The 25152-nt window shown below is 37.9% G+C and overlaps 1 protein-coding gene across 1 annotated transcript; it reads left to right on the top strand.

Annotated features, from left to right (window-relative positions):
- Window positions 1-10771: 10771 nt before the first annotated feature.
- Window positions 10772-16823, top strand: LOC149830036 (ent-kaurene oxidase, chloroplastic-like). The gene is made up of 8 exons (XM_090015362.1): window positions 10772-10919; window positions 11012-11172; window positions 12314-12475; window positions 12682-12822; window positions 13058-13309; window positions 13440-13601; window positions 15462-15656; window positions 16444-16823. The coding sequence occupies exons 1-8, from the start codon at window positions 10772-10774 to the stop codon at window positions 16771-16773; spliced, it is 1551 nt and encodes a 516-aa protein (XP_089871488.1). The 3' UTR covers window positions 16774-16823.
- The last annotated feature ends 8329 nt before the right edge of the window (window positions 16824-25152 follow it).

Consider the following 25152-nt stretch of genomic DNA (forward strand, 5'->3'; position numbering starts at 1 on the left):
TGAAGATCGTAAATTTTTGCAACCAGACAATGTGTGATTTTGTCAATTATATTCAAAGCAATGCAATGAGCAATACAATATGCATCATAACCCCTTTTTCATGGTATGTCTGGTCTGACATTGTTTTATTTGCTTTTATGACTTACTCACTTTTCTTGGTGGTTAAACCTTACTATTTCGTGCAACAGATATACGTCCAGCGAAAACCATACACCAGTGAATTCCTAGATGCACTACCTTGTTGGAACAACGATGATGAGTGCGTAGAGTTTTCGAATTTTGAAAAGGTAAGTGAACAAACCTCTTCTCCAAGGTTTAGTTGTTACATCTCCATCACAATATGTCTATGGAATCATAAATTATTGTATCGATTCACAGATTTTACTTTTTACACTCTGGCAAAATCTTGAACATTGGGTCTTATACGAGATGAATTTTCTGGAAAAACAACTATGGTGCTACAACTCATTGGACTGCCACAGTGGTGTAGAACGTGACACTATGTATTTGGTAAGCTTCTGCCCATAGGTGAATCATAGTTATTTAAGGTGGACCAGACCGTACTATATTTTCCCTTTATCACAGGCGGGATTCCTAAACGACCTTGTGGGTGTCGACATTGCCGAGTGGATGTTGCTTTGTGTTGACGATGCTCCAGTACAAAGTAATTGGGTCGATTGTGGCATATTTGTAATAAAGCATATTAAAGCAATATACAAAAGAGAAGAACCTTTTTTCGAAGCTATATGAGCTTTGTATCCGCTGTTATTCGGGATTCCTGTTATATATTGGTTTCACATTACATATTTTGTTGCATGAAGATATATCGGAATTACGCGAGGAAATATGCGGAAATTTGATTGAGTTTAAAAAGAACGGCAGACAAAATATGTAATGTGAAACCTATCGATTGCTCTGTCTGTACAACCTAACGAGCTCTGCCATCACCCTTCTCGCCCAACTTCGGCGATGCAGTCGCAGCATGGTGAGGAGCGGTCGGCGGAGGTGGAGTTGGCTGACGTGGAGCTGTCGGCGGTGCAGTCGCGGGCATTTAATTTGTGGTCGTCAGCGGTGGTGAGGGACGTGGTCGGCACGCTGAGGGTGGCCAACAGGAGCTCCACTGCGTCCTCTTCCTCTCCCTCGCGAGGAGGAGGTTTCAGAGGAGCGATCGTTCTGGTGACGGGGGTTCATCTCGCCGGAATCTGAATCGTCTGGTTTCTAGTATCAACACAATCGGAGAGACAGAGACAGAGAGAGGGAGAGACTGGAGATATGTAGGAGAAGGACTTTCGGTAGACAAATTTTGTAAATCTGTCTCCGTTGAAATATAATTTGAACATTACAAAACACGCTTGTAAATCGTTGTACTGCTTCATCTACAAAAACTAAATCTTATCGAGAAATAGTTTTGTGTTGTATGCGCTTAACCAATGCTAGTAATGATGCTCTTCAGTAATTAAAAATACTGTACAACGAAAGATATTTTCTTATTGTTCTAAAATCGTTGTATAACTCGCATTACGTGAACGAAAAGCGCGGAAATGGATTTCCGCGATTTGTGGTCAACAAAGGCACGTAATGTTCACTTTGAACAAATGACGAAGTATTTATCGATAAGAAAGGTTTGTTCTCAGAAATCGCTGTATTGTTGAACTTACGAGAATGAAAATTATAATATATATGCCCCATTGTGAACGAATGTAGTGCATGGCTAGATGAGAGTGACTCGGGACGACCCAATGTCGAGGTGTAAATCCGTAATGTACACCTAAGGCGATTTGTTGGGACGCGTGTGGACGAAGTTGTGGATTTATATAAGACCAAAAAATATTTCTACAATCAAACCCACACGCTACGTGCTACCGTGATTTGAACTATCAGGTCCAATCACATTGATTAGTTTTGAGAATATCTCTCTGACATGACATTGTTCAATTTCATTAATGTGGAGTGTATTTTATTTGAGATTTGCTCTTTGTTTATTAAAACTGTCGTATTTATTTGAAAACTGACGGAGGGTGATAGGACGTTTCATTAATATTTGAATGACACATCACACAGGTTAAGGATGTGTTCCACTTTGCTTCGCGAATAAGGAACCGACAAACCGACAATTCTTGCAAAAACGACTTGTTCTTGAATTGAGTGTATAGGCGGCTTCGACGCAGTTGCGGTATCCGTGTAGACTTTTTTCTTATGTCTGCAATATCATAATTAAAGGAAACGTCATTTAAAATTCAAAATTTTTTCAAATTCTTACACAAGATTTCATGGTAGTAGCAGTGAAGCCGACGTTAGACCACCATTTCTCAACAACAAACTTGTCTTATCGCTGTGTACTATTTCTAATTACGAAAGCGACATTAATGGCTCTTGTTTACCGCATTCATCTCGAATCTCTTCTGCGATTTTTATTCTGTGTGTGTCAGCAATAAAGCGATGTTTAAACATCAAACATTTCATAACGATGTTGACTATTATCATTTCGAACATTAGAAGGCTTTGTTCATTGCATACATCGCAATCTAATTCTGCGACTGTCAATCATTCGGGTTGAGCGCACATCTTTTATCAATTACAAGCTTTCATTATTTGCGCTTGCTTACCATATTAATTATGTGTTTTCCTTGCGATTTCCATTAAATGACGATGAAGAATATTGCGATTTCAGAACAACAATCATTCTTTATCGCTGTTGAGTATTAATATTTTTTGGGTGAACATATACATTTTGTTGTAAGATATGCGCCTATGGTAAAGGTCAATAGCGGTAAGATTTGTTTGCTGATCAGTAATCGCTCTTTTGCTGAGACACTATAAATGCAAACTGCGAAAAAGGATTGTGATTCATGCACTCAACAACGACTTCTAATATTCAGTCGACATATTATAGCTTACACACAAGTTGGTTGTACCGTCTCTAAAATCTACTTGAAATAGACAAACATGAAATTACTCTTGCATGGTGGGCACCGTTGGTCGTTGGCTTTTAGATCCTCGTGGCGGCTCAGTTAGTTTCTCCTCCGCAATTAGAAAGGACGTCAATTTTTTTGTAGAGTTCTTCGCGGAATCCAGGTATATCAACCTGCAAAAACAAATTGTAATGTAGAACCAATAGACATGCATTTAATCCCCAATAACAGAGGCCAAGAAATGGCATACATCGTCGAAACATGGTTCTGCACCATTGTATATCGCTTCAATGTACTTCATTACAAATATGCCGCAATCAACGCCATTATTTTGTAAAGGGGCATGGTATGTCGTGCGATAGATCCACTCACTAACGTCGACTCCCAAAATGGCTTTGACGAAACCGATCTGAAAATAATGCGGCCAAAAGTAAATTCATGACCCCAGTACACAACACGATACTCATATAGGTGAAATCTTACGAGATGGAAAATTTCAAGCCGTAAACCACTGTCAAATTTTAATGAATTGTAACACCATAGTTGTTTTTCGTGTAAATCCTTCACGTATAAGACCCAATGCTTTTCAGATTGCCAGAGTGTAGGAATCAATATCTGCAAATGGATCGTAAAAATGTTGTTAGCATTGTTTTGCTGTAACCTTGCACTCTAGGTTTGTTTACTTACTTTTTCACTTGACAAAAGGTCTCTGCAATAATTACCGTTAACCCAATAAGTTAGGTCGTCTTTAAATCCACTAGAGTATGGCAAACGGCGTAAGATAGTCTGCAAACCAAGACATTGTTAACAACAATGTTAACATACGAATCAACTGGACTAAATCAATAACCAAAAGCAATATAAAATACAACCGATATACCATGAAATATGGGTTGACGATGCTTATAGTCTTGCTTGGTGCGTTGCTTTTAATATAATTGACGAAATCAGATATAGTCTGTTTGCAGCAAATATGGTGTTGTTAACGTACGTACACATGACTTATGTATATAGACAACTCCTACTAGTTTCATACGAACAAAATTACTAATCATGTTGCATTGTGCGAATTCATTGTGCATTCATTTGATGTCCTCCAGGAGTGATTGACTAAGTTTTCGCCCAACTTCGTCGGTGGATGTTCTACTAAAATGAATGACATTGCAAAGAACAATATTGAAATTACATTATAGAGTACACAACACAAATCGCAAAAACGGCATGAAAGAGACGGATTTTGATAAAAATGGAGACGATGTGTAGACAATATACGCATGATTTGCCATTGTTGGTCGTGTAGTTGTCGTCGTCTGCTTCACCAACGATAAATTTCTATGTAGCTGGTTACATGTTCGAGGGAGGAACTCCAGGTTTATAAAGGAACCGTCGGTTTGACTGTTGCTGGTTCACAAAGTAGAAGATAATCACATCGTCCAGTACTTGTGTGACTATTTATAAGCCAAAAGATCTACTTCTCAACCATCGTGATGAATGAATAATGTACGATTAATAAAAAATTTGTGGTTACCGCTTGAAACTGCGTAAGTCGACTTCGTATTAGCTGCATAGCGAGTTGTGGTTATCGCGGGAAAGCGATTTATGCTGTCAAATGGACAGCGATTTGTTGCCATCGCTGGATAGTTTGTATTGTGAGCCGGACAACGATTTGTGGCTTCTGCAGGAAGTCGATTCATGACATCACTGAATGGCGATTTGTGGTTATCGTTGAATAGCGATTTGTGGCATCGCAGCATAGTGATTTGCGGGTATTGTTGGAATGTCAATCCAAGCGGGTTAAGAAGGGTTGTTCAAGTAAGCTTTGTTGGGCCATTGATCAAGGTTGTGATTCATCTTATGATCTGAGTAAGCTTTCACCTGCGTTGTTTAGGTAGGTGGTTGCACAATGTTGGACTTGTGTAATGATAATAAAAAGAAATCATTTTATGATCTGAGTTTTTTTGGTTGATTTAAACAAGTTCTTTATTTATTGAATTGCAATTTACATCCAATAAATAGAATGTGTCCCAACATAGCTGTCAATCTACTTCCAAGATAGTGTCATGTTCACAAGTTATGAGTGCCCTTCTTTATTTATCGTCATTTGCGCTTTAATCATTGTGTAAAGCGCAAACCTCCTCCCAAAATTGAAATAGAAAATATAAGACATTGCATTAAGTTTCACAAAAAATGCAAACCTCCTTAAAACATTTATTACATACCAAAACACTTGTAAAGCGCAAATGACGATAAATAAAATAATAATCTATTTTACAAGATGTTTATACTTTAAGGCGATTTATCATGTAGACCCAGCGATTTTCATTGTCGATAAGGGCTTAAACGATTATTAGTTACGAGGGGCGAACATGCACCATAACAAAATTGTCAAGAAGAACAAGTACAAAGAAAAAGAAGGGCACTCATAGCTTGTGAACATGACAGTATCTTGGAAGTAGATTGGCAGCTATGTTGGGACACATTCTATTTATTGGATATAAATCGCAATTCAATAAATAAAGAAATTGTTTAAATCAACCAAAAAACTCAGATCATAAAATGCTTTCTTTTTATTATCATTACACAAGTCCAACATTGTGCAACCACCTACCTGAAAGACGCAAGTGAAAGCTTACTCAGATCATAAAATGAATCGCAACCTTGATCAATGGCCCAAAAAAGCTTATTGGAACAACCCTTCTCACCCCGCTTGGATTGACATTTCAACAATACCCGCAAATCACTATGCTGTGATGCCACAAATCGCTATTCAACGATAACCACAAATCGCCATTCAGTGATGTCATGAATCGACTTCCTGTAGAAGCCACAAATTAATAACCCACACCAGATTCATGTGTCCCATACCTATCTGTCGAATGCATAAGAGTCTGTCATGAAATAGAAAATATAAGTCACTGCATTAAGTTTCACAAGAAATGCAAACCTCCTCCCAACATTGATTACATACCAAAAGACTTGTAAAACTGAAGCTACCGTTGCCGGAAATCTGGTCGGGAGGAATGAAGGTTTCAACGTTTGGTGTTACTTCTGTAGGGTATTGTTGCATGTTGGACATTACACGAGTTAGATATTGACAAGCTTCACGTAATGGGAAGCAATATAATGTCTTACATACCTGTTCATTCGAAGGGCTTTGTTGTTTTTTATTACAGGTTGGTTGTTTCTTAGTCCTTTTCTTGCCAACCAATTCTAGTGTACCCTTTGCCCTCCGACGACTGCGATCAGAGACAGGTTTTCTTTTGATACCCTTCGCTTCATGAATATGTCAATCATAATAAACAATGTTCACTACTGACTTGTTGAAGATAATGTTTACGCTTCGGCGCAACTTCTCAGGAGTGTCAAGCGAAACATGATTTTCACCTACGTTGTTCGATCCCATTATCTTCGACTGATATTCATTCTCTGCAACGGACTTAAGGTGAATTAACTCCATATTTTCAAGTAACTCCAATGAAGCTTTTCTCACGCATACATAGCCTTCTTCAGTTCTCGATGCCAAATCAGCAACATGCATAAATGACCTACACAGTTGTTGGTAACGAGAGGCTATGTGGCACTTCTCGTCAACACCAGATTTACTCACATTGTCTATAACAAGCATTTCAATCTTTGCACGTCTCTTTCATCTTCGCATTACGTAAGACTCAGGTATTTCTTGTATCTTCTCTTGATTGAGTGTCTTTAATGCATGACAGCATAAAATACCTTTGAATTCATACATTTTGCATGAACATTCAACTCTTCCGTTGTCAACATTGTACGTGACATGTGCTTCTTGCCTTTTGTGATGTTTTTGCCCTGCCATAAAATATGGTATTTGTGCATATTCTCGGTTTGCATGAGTTCTTCTATTTTGCAATTCATGACATGTAACACCTCTTTCTTGATCAATTCAAATACAGTTAGTGTATATAGAGCTGCAAGCCACATCAATATTTTCATGTCAAAAGTTAGAGGTTGTGTATTGAAGCATTTCACGTCTTGTTTAAGCTCATTCTATCTTAGACCGTCTACAAATAATTCATATTGTTCCATGAAACAAAATATTGTTAAACATGAATACAAGGTTTTCTTCTGCGTGGCATGCATAGATTTAGCTCTTTGTGTGTTTATCATACCTGCACAAAAGTATTGTCTTCCATATGACAATGCCCACTTCTCTTTTTCTACATATAAATTTTGTAACCAGGGACAGTCTTTAAGGTTGTATGTCTTAATCATTTCCTCCCAATCTGACATAAAGGTGACCTCGTCTACGCTATGAACTACACACCTTGTAAACTTTTTGTCAAACCCTGTCTTCTGATTAAATATGTGTCTTATGTTCTTTGATGTATTTTGAAAGATATGCCACAAACATAGTCGATGATGTGCATTTGACCACACATGAAGCACTGCAGCCGCAATTGCGTGATCACCATCTGTAAGTATAGCTTCAGGTTGCTTCTCGTTCATTGCTTGTATAAATACTCTGAACAACCACTCAAAGCTTTCCTTGGTCTGGTCATACAAAAATGCTCCGCCTAATATACAACTCTGCGCATGATGGTTCACTCCGACAAACTGCGCAAATGACCACTGTTCAGTATTAATCTTTACTGTAGTATCAAATACAAGCACATTATTGAAGCATTCATAATCTACTCTTGACTTTGAATCTGCCCAAAACACATTCACAACATATCCATCTTCATCCACTTGCATTGCACTAAAGAAACCATGTTCATTGCTTGATTTCTTCTGTAAGTAATCAACCAAAGAACATATTTCTCCATTCTTCATGTTATCTGTCATCTTCCTTCTCAAGTGGTTTCTTAGATCTAAATATGTGAATGGCACATTATCGTGACCACCATCTATGTGGGTAAACAAATTGTATGTCTTCCTTAGTGCAATGCTGGCGCTATCGGCTATTTCAGCCATTGCAGCATGCGCTATAGTTACTTTGCGATGTGACCTTAGCATAGGAGTCATAAATGATGTTGATAAATCATGATTATGATCACTGATTAAAGTACGAACTACAAATTTCCCATTCGGATGTCTTCTCAAAACCATTCTCGCTTGACATCTACATCTTGATTCTGGCATGCTCCTTGTTGGATTTCCCATTGATTTCTTTCAACCTTGCTTGGAACAAACATATGTCTTTCTAACCAAGACATCTTGTGCATTTTTTGACCAAGAAAACCTTTTCACACTGAAGCCAACTATTAAGGCATAATCATTGTAAAATTTATATGCAGCTTTCTTATTATTAAATTGCATTCCTTCTACAGGAACATAGTCAAGTGTAATTCCATGTACATTCTCAGTTCCTACACTTTTATTATGTGTACTGACATCAAAATCTACCTCATTATTGAATTGCATTTCTTCTACTGGAACATTCAAGTAAAGTGTACTTCCATGTACATTCCCGATGCCTACACTTTTATTATGTGTACTGTCATGGTAATCTACCTCATTATTGAATTGCATTTCTTCTACTGGAACATTCAAGTCAAGAGTGGGTCTAATGCCTGCACCCTTCTTTTCATGTGCATCATTAGTGCAGATGTTCAATTCTTCAGTTGCGTCATTACTATAGATGTTCAATTCTCCAGATCTTTCAAGTGATTGAGCTACATCATCTTTATTACAACCTGATGATAAGCTCAACAATGTTTTAAGCAATATATCAATTTGTGTTGGTAGCATAATAGCAAACAAATCGATGATATTAACTAACAAAAATATATCTCACAAAAATGGGAGTATGTTACTAATACAGCGGTTTGAGATACAATGCATATAATGAGAGAATGTAGGATACCTGATGGGGTAGAGGCCCTTCCTAGCATTTGTAAACAAGCATTCTTGTCAACAAGTCTCATCGTCTTACAAATATCGATAAGTTTCCAACCATTGTAAGAACAAGATCTACCTGCAATAACCAAACAATGCCTTAATGGCACACAAGACGACATGTCTTCTTCATCGATAGCATGATGAGATGGAAAGCTACTCACGCCGCCTTAATGGCACTGGTTGGAATGTTTGTGCATTATTGTTTTCTTCCATAATGCCTAACAACAACAAAAAAGAAGAGAAGACAGTGGAATGTTTTGTAAGCAATATATCAATTTGCGTTAGCAAGCGCATACGTTTACTACGATTTAATCAGGATGCATATAACAACGGATACCAATAAGGTTAAGCAAGTCAAAGCAACGATTTAATGAATGACAGTATCAAAGCAAGTGCGGTTTGATATTTGCTTATACTGAGCATCGAGTTGTCACTTACCATGCCAATAAAAGACACATGTCGTACATGTGTGTTAATGATAACACTCTCATTATATCCACGAGGCTGTAAAGCGAGTTCAATAGAAATCGCTGACAGAGCAGCGATATGAATGCAAAAATCGCCCCCGCATGCGTGTAACGATGTGTTTCTGCACGCACATGTTTTCAAAGTCTGTGTACAAATATCTTAGAAATACATATTACAAAACATATAATATCTTACAAAGCGATATACATATCGAATAATATATTGAAAATCGATACGGCAGTTCAGCATAATAACTTACAACTCAACAATACAAAACTATAATATCTAAAAGGTCGATAAATATATCGCACAATAAATTACAAATCGATACGAAAGAAATTGAGCATAATAGCAAACAAATCGATGATATTAACTAACAAAAATATATCTCACAAAAATGGGAGTATGTTACTAATACAGCGGTTTGAGATACAATTCATATAATGAGAGAATGTACGATACCTGATGGGATAGATGCCCTTCCTAGCATTTGTAAACAAGCATTCTTGTCAACAGGTCCCAGCGTCTTACAAATATCGATAAGTTTCCAACCATCGTAAGAACAAGATCTACCTGCAATAACCAAACAATGCCTTAGTGGCACACAAGACGACATACCTTCTTCATCGATAGCATGATGAGATGAAAAGCTACTCACACCGCCTTAATGGCACTGGTTGGAATGTTTGTGCATCATTGCTTTCTTCCATAATGCCCAACGACAACAAAAATGAAGAGAAGACACGGGAATGTTTTGTAACACAAGGCAGGCACGAGAAGGAGACAATGTGTTGTAAAACAAGATAAAAAATAAGGCGAAAACCTCGACTGGAGACGAAGGCAAAGTTTGGGTTGATAATGGAAGTTATTCTTACATCAGATGGCGCAGGAGTTTAATAAATATGGAACATCTCCACTTTAAATAGTTAACATCAAACTTTTTGGATGAAGGACTTTTTTGTCCTTTTCTCGAACCGTAGTTTCTCAACTTTTGAATGGAGGATATTTTTGTTATTTCCTCGAGCCGTCATTTCAGAGCAAGAAAAGCAAGTAAGGGTGATTAAGTCTTTGCAACAGCACCAGAGTCCGATGCAAAGTTATGTCATCATACACGGGAATACTAGCCCCATGTGCGTAAATACCTGGCGCTCATTCGACCCCCGAACACATTCACTGAATCATCGGGGCGAACATACACTACCCCGAGTTTAATCTTTGCCTTTATAATTAGTTTTCAGTTTCACTTAGATATAAACTGATCCTAGCCGTTATCGAAGAGATGCAACAGTTAAGATTGACATAGATCTTTTGAGAGATGCATGTTGGACAGCTCAGTAGGGTCCACGGTCTGACAGGATAGGATCCTTTTTGCGCATGACAGAATCCCTGTCAAAAAGGAAACATAAGATATGGATGGAGATGTCTATTTCAATGAATCTGCCGCCGCTCCCCGCATGGAGCGGCCCTCTCTATATGAGTCTTGAGTAACCTCTTTGATTTCTGTATCAGAACAAGAGATGGCCCATCTTCTTGTTGAAAACTCAGCCACCATCTTTACTGTAAGCGTTGGGCTCTGTTTTCTGTTGTGGGTGGTGTTGAAGAGTGTATTTTACAGGTCCAAAAATCACCCACCTGGTATTATTATAGCTCTTCTTGTCTCTGTAGGTTTTGGTTTCGTTGGTTTGATCATATGTTGAATTTTAGTCGCTTGGTTCCTTTTTCTTTACTAATGGTATAATGTTTGAGTATGTGTGTAGTGGTTCCTGCGTTGCCTGTGGTAGGAAATCTGCATCAGTTGAAGGCAAAGAAGCCCCACATCACATTTGCACATTGGGCTGAAAAATATGGGCCTGTTTATACCATCAAGACTGGAGCTTCAAAGCTTGTGATTCTCAACTCCACAAAAGTAGCCAAAGAAGTAAGAAAATGGTCCTTTTTTGCATATATATATATATACATATATATATATAGAGAGAGAGAGAGAGAAAGAGAGAGAGGGGGGGCTGCGTGTGCACATCCCGAGTTACATCCCGAGTTTACGGGCGAAAGCTATCGTTTTTTAGCTATCCAACCATACAGAAACTGGTCCTTGGTTCATGTTTTCTTTTATGAAGTGCATTTGATGAAATGGTCATCAGGGTCCTGTGTCAAACTGAAGGCTCAGGATCGAATCCTGCTGGTTCATGAGGCTGCCGTTTCTTTTATCACGGTTGGGGCACACGTAAGGCTGGGTGATTGTATCCTCAACATAGAGTTTTATTTCGCAGGAGGGCGGGCCCATTAAGTGACCTGTGACCTGGTTCAGGGTTTTCCTTCATCACAAAAAAAAATATGAACTTGTAATGTTTGAAATTTAAAAATTTGTGGGTCATTGAAAAAACAGATTACATGTCAGAATCGGATGATCCAAAAGCCAATTTTCACTAATTGACCATGTAGAACTCATTTGTACTCAGAATTTTGAAAAATGATAAAGAAAAGATGAAATTTTGATGTACACCATGTTCATGGAAATCGGTGCACACCTGCCCTTATATATATATGGTCTATGGTGGTACACACTTGATTTACATAAATCCAAGTTCCAAATGTGAAATCTTATCTTTGGATCATGTTAATAACATGTTCTATTTAATATTTTCATGTGTTAAAGTTGACTGAAATATAACGCTTTATACCATTTCTAGACCACCCTTATTTTCAAGAATTGTGAGCCGTTGATTTTTAGTGTCTCAAAAATAGGATCTTGATGTATTAGACATGAAAAACCTTCTAACATAGTAAATAAAATTATGCCAACACATCTGTATGGTTAGATCTACCAGTTGGTGGCTAGATCCATACAAATCGTATGGTATCATGGTACAAAACCACTTTATATTTTCCCTATATATATGTGTGTGTGTTCAAGAGAGAGAATTTTTTTTTTTACTGAGTTGATTTTGACAGGTGATAGGCTGCATGTTTCTTGCAGGGATCGTTGAAAGCATAATAACCCATGTAAAAATCTGTTGTATTATGGTTCTTGTGTATGATAACTTTTTGAATGGTATTGACAGGCTATGGTGACTAAATTTTCATCAATATCAACAAGGAAGCTTCCAAATGCTTTAAGGATATTGACTAATGATAAGTCCATGGTGGCCATGAGCGACTATGGGGATGAGCACAAGTTGTTCAAGAAATACTTGCTCACAAGCGTCCTGGGAGCCAATGCTCAGGTCTTGCAGAAAATCTTACTTCTCATTGTATTTCTCTTATTGTGATTGAACTTTAAGATAGAACTGAACACGTTAGCTCTACAAGAAGCCATACTTTTCTTCTTCTGTTTCATCAATTTAGAGAGGTGGCACTTGTTCTTTGGATAAAATGGAAAATATTTGCTTCAAACTTTTGATTGATTGTTGCATTGCAAAAATCACAACAGAAACGTCTTCGGCCTAATAGAGACGCGATGATAGAGAACATGGTAAAGAGTATGCATAGTGAGGTTAAAGCCAATCCAGATGGTGCAGTAAATCTCAGGACAATCTTCAAGCATCAGCTATTTAGTCTAGCTCTGAAACAGGTTATTGTAATTTTGTAATTTTAGTTATCAAGCATACAAGAAAAATGTCTCTTTGTGGCAGTAATTTCTGCCAGTAAAGGTGGTTAAGGGCAGCCACTTTACCGCCACAACGATGTCGGTATATGTCACTGTTGCTAAAGTATCAATGGTAAATGCAGTTTGCTTTTCTTTGCTTTCATGTTAGTGTAAGGCCGTTAAGTTGATCTTCTTGGCTCATTTCTTTATGGAAAGTTAGGCCCTGGGTCAGGATGTTGAGTCCATCTATGTTGAAGAACTTGGTCTTGAACTATCAAGATGGGAAATATTTCGCGTTCTGGTAGACGATCCAATGATGGGTGCAATAGAAGTCGACTGGAGAGATTTCTTTCCGTATCTGAGCTGGGTTCCTAACAGAGCAGAGTCCAAAATCAGGGAGATGGAGAGGCGCCGCAGTGCAGTTATGAAGGCACTGATCGAAAAACAGAAAAAACGAGTTGCACTTGGGAAGGTAATTACAATTGAAATTCTGTTTCAGTATGTTGCTGATTGAACTTGCTGTGGCTTATGTTTTAGTTTCAACAGATGGGAGTTTCCTAACAATTTTAAAAAATGTGCCATTTTTACTTCTGTTGTCACAGGAAGCTGATAGCTATCTGGATGTTCTGCTACATGAAGGGAAAACTCTTACAGAGAAGCAAGTGAGAATGCTGGTTTGGGAACCAATAATTGAGACCTCGGACACAACCATGGTAACCACAGAATGGGCCATGTTTGAACTTGCAAAGAATCCAAAGTATCAGGTGGTGAAATGATCCATTGGACCTTATCAATGCATCCTTGTGTCACATTTGTAATTCCCTCTGATTCTTGGATCTTTTCAGCTTTCTGTGATTGCCCTCACAATCGCAGCACTTTCTCAAGTTTAGTGAAATATGAGAAAGTGCAAGTTGTGATTGCGAATCCCACATGGGAATGCTTCTCTCTTGGATCCCGTGGAAAGTTGGTTACAAGACTGACCATGTGACCAACAATCACAGCTTTTGGATTTTCAGCTGTGATTGTTCATCCCTTCTAAGACTAAAGCAAATGTGATCCTTTTCCCTCTTACCCATGGGAATCTGAAGCAACATAAGATTAAATGTTTTCCTTTTTTCAAAACATTTCTCAAGTGCCAGTTTAACTACTGATTACATTCTTGATGCATGTAGTGCTGGCAGTGTTATCAAAAATGCGCCTTGAGGCACAAAAGGTGCGCCTCACCTTGAGGTGCGGTCCTCTGTGCCTCAAGGCGCAAGCCTGAAGCACAAATATATATATATATATATATATATATATATATATATATATATATATATATATATATATATATATATATATATATATATATATATTACAAGATTTCTGAGAAGTAATCAAAAAGATTTTTGTAGGTTAATTTCATATATTTTCCAGTTATTTCAGTTATGTAATCTGTTTTTTAGTATATTACTATATTTTAACTTTTGTTGGTTAATCTCATATATTTTCCAGTTATGTAAATGGTTTGTTAGTATATTTTTTCTTTTATTGGTTAATTTCATATATTTTCCAGTTATGTAATCATTTTTTTAGTTACTTTTATATGTTAATCTCATATTTTTTAGAATAATCTCATATATTTTAACTTTTGTAGGTTAATCTCATATATTTTCCAGTTATTTCAGTTATGTAATAAGTTTCTTAGTATATTTTAACTTTTTTTGGTTAATCTCATATATTTTCCAATTATATAATCAGTTTTTAGTTACTTTTATATGTTAATCTCATATTTTTTAGTACTTATTTGAGATTTTCTATTTTTTATTAGTTGTTATTTCATCAATAAAGCATTTCTTTATTTATTTGTATTTTTAGATATTTTTTATAATTTTTTTAAAGTTTTCAAAAAAAAAAAATTGAGGCTTACGCTTTACGCCTCGCCTTGGTTTTTGGTGGAGCGCCTCGCTACGCCTCAACGCTTTTCACAACACTGAGTGCCGCACACAAATACAAATACAATGCAATCATAAACATGGCAATAACATTGAGAATGACACTGTTCTCATCTTTGCTGTTTAGGTTCTGTTTGGGAACTAGTAGTTGGGATTGGAGTTTATGCATTTGACAAAAAACTTGGTCAAACTACCTTCGTGGTGGCTGTTTGGGAGAATGGTATTGAAGAGGTAGTTTATGTATTTGAGAATGACACTGTTCCCATCTTTGCTGTTTAGGTTCTATTTGGGAACTAGTAGTTGGGATTGGAGATTATGCATTTGACAAAAACTTGGTCAAACTAAATTAGCAGTGGCTGTTTGGGAGAATGACATTGAAGAGATAGTTTATGCATTTGAGAAAGACGGTGAGATTGTCTCCCCTTGGTATTTACACGAAAAACTGAATTTGGTAACTACCACATCTAGCTGTCAAATCCAGGAATTGGCAGCTGCCACCTTACAAATGAATAAGCTCTCTCCGCCTACCAGCTCCCGGACAGAGCCTTAATTCATTTCATTCTTTTCCCTATCTCAGTGTTTCCATCCCATTCTTGTTGAGTGAAAGAAGGTGAACTTTTGGAAATTGTGTAGCCAGAAATTGACTACTGTGGCTTCAGTATTTTTTTTGACATTTTTGTTTTGCTACAGGAATGCCTTTACCAAGAAATTCAGCAAGTCTGTGGTTCTGAGATACTCAAAGAGGAGAAATTGGCTCAATTGCCATACCTCAATGCTGTTTTCCATGAGACCTTGAGAAAGCATTCCCCTGTTCCAATTGTGCCTCTAAGATATATTCATGAAGATACCCAAATTGGAGGATATGATATCCCTGCTGGCACTCAGGCATGATTTATACTTTAATTAAGGCTTCAAGTTTCAGATCTGCTGATCTATTTTCTTAGGGGGGGTTCGCTACACCCTCACCCAAGGGAAGCTACTTTCCCTTGAAAGCGATGTGCAGGAGGGAAGCTGCTTCCCCATGGGAGAGCTGTAAACCCACTTTGACAAATGATTCTCTTTTGCATATTTCCCATGGATATGTTTGTTACACTTCTCTTAGGAAAGAGACCCTTTTTTCTGTAAAAGCTGGCTTCTTTCACAGGAAAAGACATGAAACAAATGCCCCTCACTCAAGAGAAGCCACTTTCCCCTGAAAAAGGACATCCAGTAAGGAAAGTGATTCTTTATGGAGAATATGTGAACCCATGATGTTTTTTCACATTTATTATATGGGCCCGGAGATGTTTCACTTCTATTAGGAAAGACACCCTCTTTCCTATGAAAAAGGGCTGCATTCATAGGGAAAGCTGTGAAACAAACGCACCCTTAGGCTCCGTTTGTTTTACCATGAAAGATCATGGCCTTTCATAGGATGGGGCATGGATTTCTAAAAAAATCCTGCCAGAAAGCTTTCATATGGGGAGGTATGAAAGGATTTCCACATAAAAAGTGGTAGGTGGTACGAAAAAATGGGTCTCACTTGTGCCAACATGTCAACCATGATGATTTGATGTCTGTTTCATTCATGGTGGGAAAGCAAAAGAAAAGGATTGCCAGCTCAGTACTTTCCCATGAAAGTTGCATGTAACAAACGAGCCGAGTTTGCAGCATTAATTACTTGGATTTTCAGGTTGCAATAAACATCTATGCTTGCAACACCGACAAAAATGAATGGGAAGATCCTGAAGACTGGAAGCCTGAGAGATTTCTGAATGAAAAGTATGAGACCATGGATCTATACAAGACAATGGCCTTTGGAGGAGGGAGGAGAGTGTGTGCTGGATCTTTGCAGGCAATGCTTATTGCTTGCACATCCATCGGAAGGTTTGTGCAAGAATTTCAGTGGAGGCTTTGTGAGGGGGAGGAAGAAAATGTTGACACAGTTGTACTTACAACTCACAAACTCCATCCTATGAAGGCCATTATAACCCCAAGGAACAACGGGACTCTCTCGGCCTAAAGTTGCATTGGTTGGTTGCATTAGTTTATCAAGAGACTGTTTGTGTGGTAGATGCATGTTGTTCTGCTTGCTTCATCTCTTTACATAAATAAAAGTATCATGCTAAGATGGATTTATTTGAATGAAGCATGCTTTTTCGTAGCTTGAATGAAATGGAAAAGTTGTCCTGGGGATTGTTATTTATCTACTAAATAGGACGGGATAATGTTTGCTACCTTTGTGGGTAAGGAGTCCCCTAGTGAAAATTCTAACGTTTTTTATTTATTTTTTTGCACATCTAGCCCTCTATATGTGATCTACATGTTTAGTTTAGTAGAAAGCACTTGGATCAGGTTCCCGAATGTGTGTCAAGTTTTTTCAAGGTTGAAAAATCAACATGATGCAACGTGCCAAACATTTAACTCTCAAAGAATCATATTTTTACATTGAAACACTATGATCCAAGGCCCATTCATATTATTTTCACCATGCTGAATGCATCCATAAGGCTAGATTTGGTCAAAACTTCTGCCTATTAGTTCTAACTAGGGGTTCCTTACCCATGATAGTTGAAAATACTCTCTAATAAAATTGTCATAGTTTGGTAATGTTGACTGTTGGTCCCATTGGATGTCTTCTCTAGTTTGAATCATTCAAATATTTGATAATGGTTGAACTTTAAAGTATGATGCCGTGCATTCATTTGGCCTGAGTTAACGTATTATTAGTTAGGACATGTGGTCACAAATCATGACCCTTAATGAAAGGTCATGAACAATGAATACATCTCTACAGCCAAGGATGCAACTTTCTAAGGAAAGAGGTGTTTCCCAAAGGGTGTGATAGGATCAAACCATTCTTCGTGAGTTTTAAATATGGCAAACTCACTGCCCCGGATCCTTCGGAATGGGGTAGTTGTAGGAGTGGAAAATGCATCGACTGTAGGAATGCGCGATGTGCGTTGGCTTGATTGGTGACGTGTGGTGGTAGCATGACACGCTATAGGTAGCGGTATCATCATTAGTGCATCGTTGTATGGTGGCACAGACGTGGAGCGTTGTTTGGTTAAGCAATGTCAGTGAATCAGAGGATGTTGTCTTTGGAGATTTGGTTAAGGACCTCTCGGCTTGTAATAGTTCTCATGCATAACGGTTGGACGCACAGGGGTGCGTGTGGGTTAGGGCTAATTCTCTCAGGAATCACATTAGGTGATTCCAACCGAGTATGGTGACTCGGGGCTAGGCGAGTGAATGCCTAGGCATCATCAAATGAGTCTGGGTGGTACTCTTCGCTATGGTGTTCAATGGTCTTCGGACTGGGGGCCACAAAATCTTGTTCTTTCGGTGGCGAGGTTTTGCTGTAGCATACGCATGGGGTTGTAATATACTCCATGACACGCAAGGCTAAGGCAAGTTCGTGTCTATTTCAGAAGTGATAGCTGGTATGGTATGGTTATGCACTAAGCGGCATGGACTACATAGAGTACGCATTTTGAAATACACTTGATAAACTTTCGCTAGGCAGCTGCGCACAGAGTGATGCACAGGGCCAATGAAAATAATTTAGCACATTGAAAAGTGTTGGTGCGCAGCCTTTGGCCGTTAGGCTGTTCAGATTGGGCAACTTGGTGCATTGCGGGTTTGCGAGAAATTCTATGCCCATGACAAATTAGACTCAGAGCAGAAATATTCACGGAGACTTTTTTGTTCATAGAGTGTGACACTGAAGAGGACAATGATGGTTTATCTTTGTTACTCAAATTTTCGCAGTTGAAGTATTGTTGATCGAGCACAGAATCAAGATGTTAGCAGGATGATATGGGACATCTTGACCACGGTAAGTAGAAGTGTAGGGTTGGTGTTCAATTGGCTAAGTGAACATAAATAAGCTAAAGATTCCTACTAGTTGTGTGTTAGGCTCGCTAGTGGAGCGTGACGTTTGTCTTGTGCATGCAGAGAATGCACGTTGGATTTGGCTGGATGAATTTGCACCTTTGGGTATGGGAGACTCAACTAAACTTATAGATTCTCTCTCAAGATTGTGAGTTAGCGGAGTACCCATGTTGAGCAAAATGCTCATTGTTTTGGTCCCTTGAATTGGGAGATCCTCTATGAATTTTGTATGTAGAAAAAGTTGTTGTTCGTGACTCATCGGTTCCTGCAAGAACGTTTTGCTGACTCTGGATGAGAGTTACATCGTGTTGGCTTTGGAAGGAGAATTGCAGCATTGGGCTAAGGTGCCCTTGTGAGGACGAGTGCCCAGAAAGACACTTTGAAGGACCACTTTGGGGTGATACGCAAGATGACATCCCCCTACTTGAGGACTAGTTTGGACCATTGGAAAACCATAAGTGGTGTTTAAGAGAGTTGATATTCTCGTGGCACACATTAGTGGTCGTCTTTCTCTGCGAGGACCATAAAGGGCTTAGAATTGCCCTTGTTGGGGTTGGAAGGCACCCCAGCCATGAGCTTGAAGATGACAAGTTTGTCATGTAGGCGAGGATGACCTGCTTGTGTATGAGACTGCATTAGGGTCTCATGAGCAGAGAATGCTCAATATTGATAAAGCAGAAGACTACTGTCTAAGTGATCGGAGATGTGTTAAGCAATGAGACTTGGCATGTTAAAGGTTGCGGCGATGGTGGAGGTAAACCAGAACAAGTTGAGTAGGCTGATGAAAAAAAGAGTAAATCAAAGATAAATATAAAGGAAAACTGACATATCAGTGAAGACTGTGTTCTTACCTGCACCACCATTGTTGAGGACGATAATGGTTTGGGTGGGGGAGAATGTCCTGGTCCGATCCTTCAGAATGGGGCAGTTGTAGTGGAATATGCGGTGTGTGTTGGCTTGATTGGTGACGTGCGGTGGTAGCATGGCACGCAATAGGCAACAATATCGTCGTTAGTGCATTGTTGTATGGCAGCATAGACGTGGAGTGTTGTTTGGTTAAGCAAAGCCAGCGGATCAGAGGATGTTACCTTTGGATATTTGGTTAAGGACCTATCGGCTTGCAAGAGTCCTCACGCATAGCATTTGGATACACGGAGGTGCATGTGGGTTAGGGCTAATTCTCCCAAGGATTACATTAGTGGATTCCAACTGAGTATGGTGACTCGGGGCTAGGAGAGTGAATGTCTAGGCGCCGGCGAATGAGTCTAGGTGGTGCTCTTCGTTATGATATTCAATTATCAACTAGTCTTCAGACTGGGGGTTGTAAGGTTTTGTTCCTTCGGTGATGAGGTTTTGTTGTAGCATGTGTATGGAGTTGTAATATGCTTCATGGCACACAAGGCTAAGGTAAGTTTGTGTCCCTTTCGGAAGTGATAGCTGGTATAGGACATCGATGCACTAAGCGACATGAACTACTTAGAGTACGCATTTTGAAATGCATTTGATCAGCTTTCATTAGGCAGCTGCGCACGGAGTGGTGCGTAGGGCCAATGAAAATGATTTAGCACATGAAAAAGTGTTAGTGCTTGGCCTTTGGTCATTAGGCTGTTCAGATTGGGCAGCTTGGCGCATTGCGGGTTTGCAAAAACTTCTATGCCCGTGACAGACCGATAGGAAGGCTTGCGACAGTAAGGAAGGATCGTCATGCCGCACTGGCTTATTAAAAAAGTAAGCACGTGATACTCACTCTCAAAGTATTAAGTAATGGGTTAGAGGCCATTGGAAGAAGAAACCTTCTTGTTCATTCCCTATGTTATCGCGTAGTCCTTATTTTTTCCACCCGAATTCACCCTCCACGTGATTCTAACATCATCTATCATTAGAAACACAAAAAAAACAATGTAAAGATGTTTGATTGTTGTTGTATAAGTCCATTTGACTCTACTATTTCTTCTTCTTCTTTTTTGTGTGTGTTTTTGTAGTGAGCAACCTGGGGGGATTCGGCTCACACCAAAAACTTTATTAACTACACACCTTATTATTACTCGAGTCGCATGATTTTTTCTCAAATTTTTTAAAATTTTGAAGCATGCATGGATGTCAAAAAAACTTTTTACAGTGAAACCTTAGCATTTAGGCATGAGAGACTCTAATATTTCTGAGAGTTTTTGGATCAAAACCACTTGGTTTTTATTTTCAAAGAAAACGGCCTAAAAACTGGTGATTCAGTCTATTTTTTAGTGGATTTCTTTGGGGCAAGGAAATATCTACCATTGTTTTCCCATTCCTCATCAAAACAACTGATTAAAATTGGGTATTTGCCAAAAATCTTGAGATTTAAAATCTAAAAAGGAAGAGAACGAGGGATTTTCAAAAAATACCGTGTTTCCATCAAGAATCCATCATTTTGAGCCAATATTGTTGTCGAATTCGATGTTCTTGCAGATTGAGAAGTCATTGTGCACCAATTTGCACCAAAAATAGCTCTAAAAATGCTTAAAATGTGAAAATGGGAAAGAAAAGAGACCTGAATGTTTTAAATGTTTTTTGGGGTCGGACGACTGACTTGTCGTTCAACGCCCTTTAGTTTATTATCAGAGTTTTCCCACCTCGGTCTGATGACAAGTGCCTTATCATCACAAGAGTCCGATGACAGTTGTGGTTAATGAATTGTCATGAGACAATCCATGAATTGTCGTCACTGTTGGATTTTTGTTATCGGATCCAATCTACGTATGACCCTTATTGACATGGGCAAATCAAGGGACAACATGGCAGTAGCTTTTCACTTTTTTACTTTTTTTTTTGTTACAGAACCATTGTGTGAATGCGAAGAGATATCATAACTGTCCATGCATGATATCTACCCATTATAAAAACCTTTCACCAATCTTCCATTGTATGTACACGAGAGCTACATGTGTAATACCTGTTTTTCATTCTCTTTGGGGTTCAAGGGTCCTGCTCACCTATCGACTTAACGGTCTAGGATAATCAAGGGTGTCGATTGGCTGAAGAAAATGTCGACAACCAACCTCTACCGAAGTTTCGTTCGAATCAACCATGTCCACTTCCGGTAAGTGGCACTCCCATTAGATTATACTTACATTGGGTTATGTGCCCACATCATAAGTTGCTTCTGTTGCGTGTGTCTTGGTTGTGGGTGCATCGGTGTTCATGCCGTGCTCGACAAATTCGTTGGCATTCTATTCTCCCTCACTAGACTCCCATTTGGTTTTGGGAGTCGACGGTGAAAGAAGGGATGTGTTGATCGACGATACACCGCCTGCCTGTTGCTAACATCGTGAAAGCCCTGTCAAGGCCGACAACAGTCATCGGCGAGCAGAGTAACCGAGAGTCGGGTCGTCTCTCTTTTCCTTTCTCTCTTTTTTTTTATTTGTTTGTTTTTTCTCATAACTTGCATACTTTTATTTGGTGACTTTGGCATAATATTATATGTATTTCATGTTTTTTTGAGTTGTTCACGATATTTAAGCATGAGATTATGATTGTATTCACTATATAAATGGTGTGGTATGCTTTGCAATATGAATATACTTACGATAAAAGATTTTGATTAACTTACTCTTGCAATCACCAAAGAGATTTGAGTTGTGTTTATTGAGGGTTCTTTGGATCATGTTGAGATTGAAATCCGATATTGCGATTGTGTGTGACTTTATGAAGCAATTTCTACACAAAGGCAAGTCATTGTGTTCCAAATTTACATAGGGTATAATGGTAGGTATGCACACTAGCCCATTAAGCATGTTCATACCCAAAGGTACACTACCGAATTGCCTCTAGTTACATGGTCTACCAGTTTCACCAATTAAGTGGCAATTTTTTGAGAATTAAGGAAACGAAACAACTCTGAGTATTATTATTTTTACCAAAGTTGAACGATAATGACTCTGTTACGCTTGCCTTAGAAAATGTGAATAATAAAGGGTCTCATTTTTGCCTTTTTGATATGAATCTTGTATGAACATTTGTTTGATTTTTTTTTTAATTCTTGCAATACCATGTTTCATGATCATAGATGGTTCTAGCAATATCCTTATTTTAGACGGATCAAATTTTTTTGATTGAAAAGAAATTGCGTTATTCACTTTGAGATATATGAACCTATATTTAACTTTAGGAACCGACAAACCTCTCGTTCTTACAAAACAAAGTACAATCAATCAGAAGGTTGTTTATGAGAGGTGAGAGCACTCAAATAGGCTTAGCTTGTTGCTTATGCAATCATGAGTAACTAAGAATATTAGATGTGTCATTCCTTACTGCAGGACAATGAAGAAACTTTTGATAATCATTGAGGCTCAATTTGTCAGTTCTAATAAGGCTAGGCTCAGTACTCTTATGTTCAAGTTGGTATCTATGAAATATTCTGAAGACAGTCACATTCGACAGTATATTCTAAAAATAAAAAATATTGCATCTCAATTGAATGACATGAAACTCACCATTTATGACTGCTTCCTAGTGCATTTGATTTTGACCTCATTGCCCATATAATATGGATCCTTCAAAATCTCTTACAATGCACATAATAATGAGAGTGGTCCTTTAATGACCTTTTAACTAAGTATGTTGAAGAGAAAGAAAGATTTAAGGGTGAGAAAGTGAAAAGTGCACATATGGATTCTCATCATGCAAAGTCTAGGCATGGGGCTAAGAAAAGTTCTTTCAAGAAGAAAAGCAAGAAGAACACTTCTTGGGAGAGTTCTAACTTTTAGGTGAATGTCGAATCCCAGACTAACGAATCTTCTATAAAGTATTTCTTCTATAAGAAGGAACATAAGAAGGTGAATTGCATGAAGCATAAGAAATGGCACGAGAAGAAAGGTAACAAGTCATTTATTTATCATGACTGCAATTTAATCCATGTTCTATTGAATTGCTGGTGGATTTATTCTAGTGTCACTGTATATATTGCCAACTTTTTGCAGACATTTTTTAACTAAAGAAAATCAATAAAATATAAAAGAAGCATCTTCTTAGTAAACAAGATGTGTTTGCATGTGAAGAACATTGAGACCTGCAGAGTTGTTTTAGAGTCTGGATTCATTTTGGATTTGGTTGATACATTTTATGTTTCATCATATAATCAAAATTTTATTTCAATTTTAAAACTTGATAAATATGGTTTTGCTTTTGATTTTGAAAATTTCAAACTTATTATTCTTAAAAATTTAATTCGTGTTGATTCTGTATATATGTGTGATGGATTGTATCATTTGAGAACTAAACTTCATATCCAAAAAATCATACTCCATTAAGAATATGTTGATTGGCAATAAGCGTGGTTTAAATGATGATCAATCTTATTTGCTTTGACATCGAAGGTTAAGACATATCTCAAAAGAGAGAGTTCAAAGACTTATAAAAGAAGAGATTCTTGGATCCCTTGACTTTATAGATACAAAATCATGTGTTAACTGCATAAAAGCTAAGGAGACCAACATATATAAGAAGGATGTCAAACACAATAACAGTAAATTAGAGATTGTGCATACGGATGTTTGTAGGTCATTTACCACGTGTTACATGGGTGAAAAGTATTTTATTACCTTTATAAACAACTACTCTCGGTACATATGGTCTTTCGAGTTTTTAAGAAATCTGAAGTCTTTCGGGTTTTTAAGAACTTCAAGAGAGAAGTAGAAAAATAGACCGATGAAGTTATAAAAGTGGTCAAGTCTGATAGAGGTGAAGAATACTATGATCGTTTCATTGAGATGGGATAAAAAGAATGGCTATTAGCACAGTTTCTAAATGAGAAAGATAGTGTGCCTCAATACACCATGTTTGGTAGTATCTACCAGAATGATATAGCTGAAAGGAGAAACCATATGCTTAAGGAGATGGTTTGAGCGATGTTAAATCAATCAACACTTCCCTTAACTTTATGGGGTGAAGCTCTTAAAAAGTAGTGCACATATTGAACAAGGTTCCTATAAAGACTATCCAAAAGACTACTTATGAGTTATGGATAGGTAAAAAACCTTTCTTGTCATATATGTGCACATGGGATGTCCGACTGAAGCTAAATTATATAACCCACATATAAATGCCTTTGATCTCAAAGCGATAAGTAATTTTTTTATTAGTTATCTAGAAAGATCAAATGACTTTACGTTTTATTATTCATATCATACACCATAATTAATGAAAATAAATAAAGCGAGATTTTATGAAAATAGTTCTATTGGGATACATGCACCTTAAAGTCCTGCATTTGAGAAATTGCAGGATTTTGTTTCTTTACTTGAAAAGAAAAAAGGCTTAGTTTTTCCATCATTGTCCTTTTGGTTGATGTTAGGAAAAATACAGTCAATAAGAATCAATCCCAAGTAGAAGTTGTTGATAAGAATATACAACAACAACAAGATGCAGCGGTTCAAATTAAACTATCAGTTGCACCTGTATGGAGGTCCACAAGGACCAAGAAATATGCTATTCATCTTGATTATGCGGTATATTTGCAAGAGCCTAACGATTT

The sequence above is a fragment of the Nuphar pumila genome, chromosome 8 (assembly GCF_984573655.1).
Source record: "Nuphar pumila chromosome 8, dmNupPumi1.hap1.1, whole genome shotgun sequence".
In the NCBI taxonomy this organism is placed as follows: domain Eukaryota; kingdom Viridiplantae; phylum Streptophyta; class Magnoliopsida; order Nymphaeales; family Nymphaeaceae; genus Nuphar; species Nuphar pumila.

What these genes read in the sequence shown, in the direction of transcription:
- LOC149830036 (XM_090015362.1), top strand. Translation starts at nt 10,772, where the DNA reads ATGGCCCATCTTCTTGTTGAAAACTCAGCCACCATCTTTACTGTAAGC. An exon ending in TCCTGGGAGCCAATGCTCAG is followed by an intron (nt 12,476 to 12,681) that starts GTCTTGCAGAAA and finishes AAATCACAACAG; the next exon opens with AAACGTCTTCGGCCTAATAG. An exon ending in AACGAGTTGCACTTGGGAAG is followed by an intron (nt 13,310 to 13,439) that starts GTAATTACAATT and finishes CTGTTGTCACAG; the next exon opens with GAAGCTGATAGCTATCTGGA.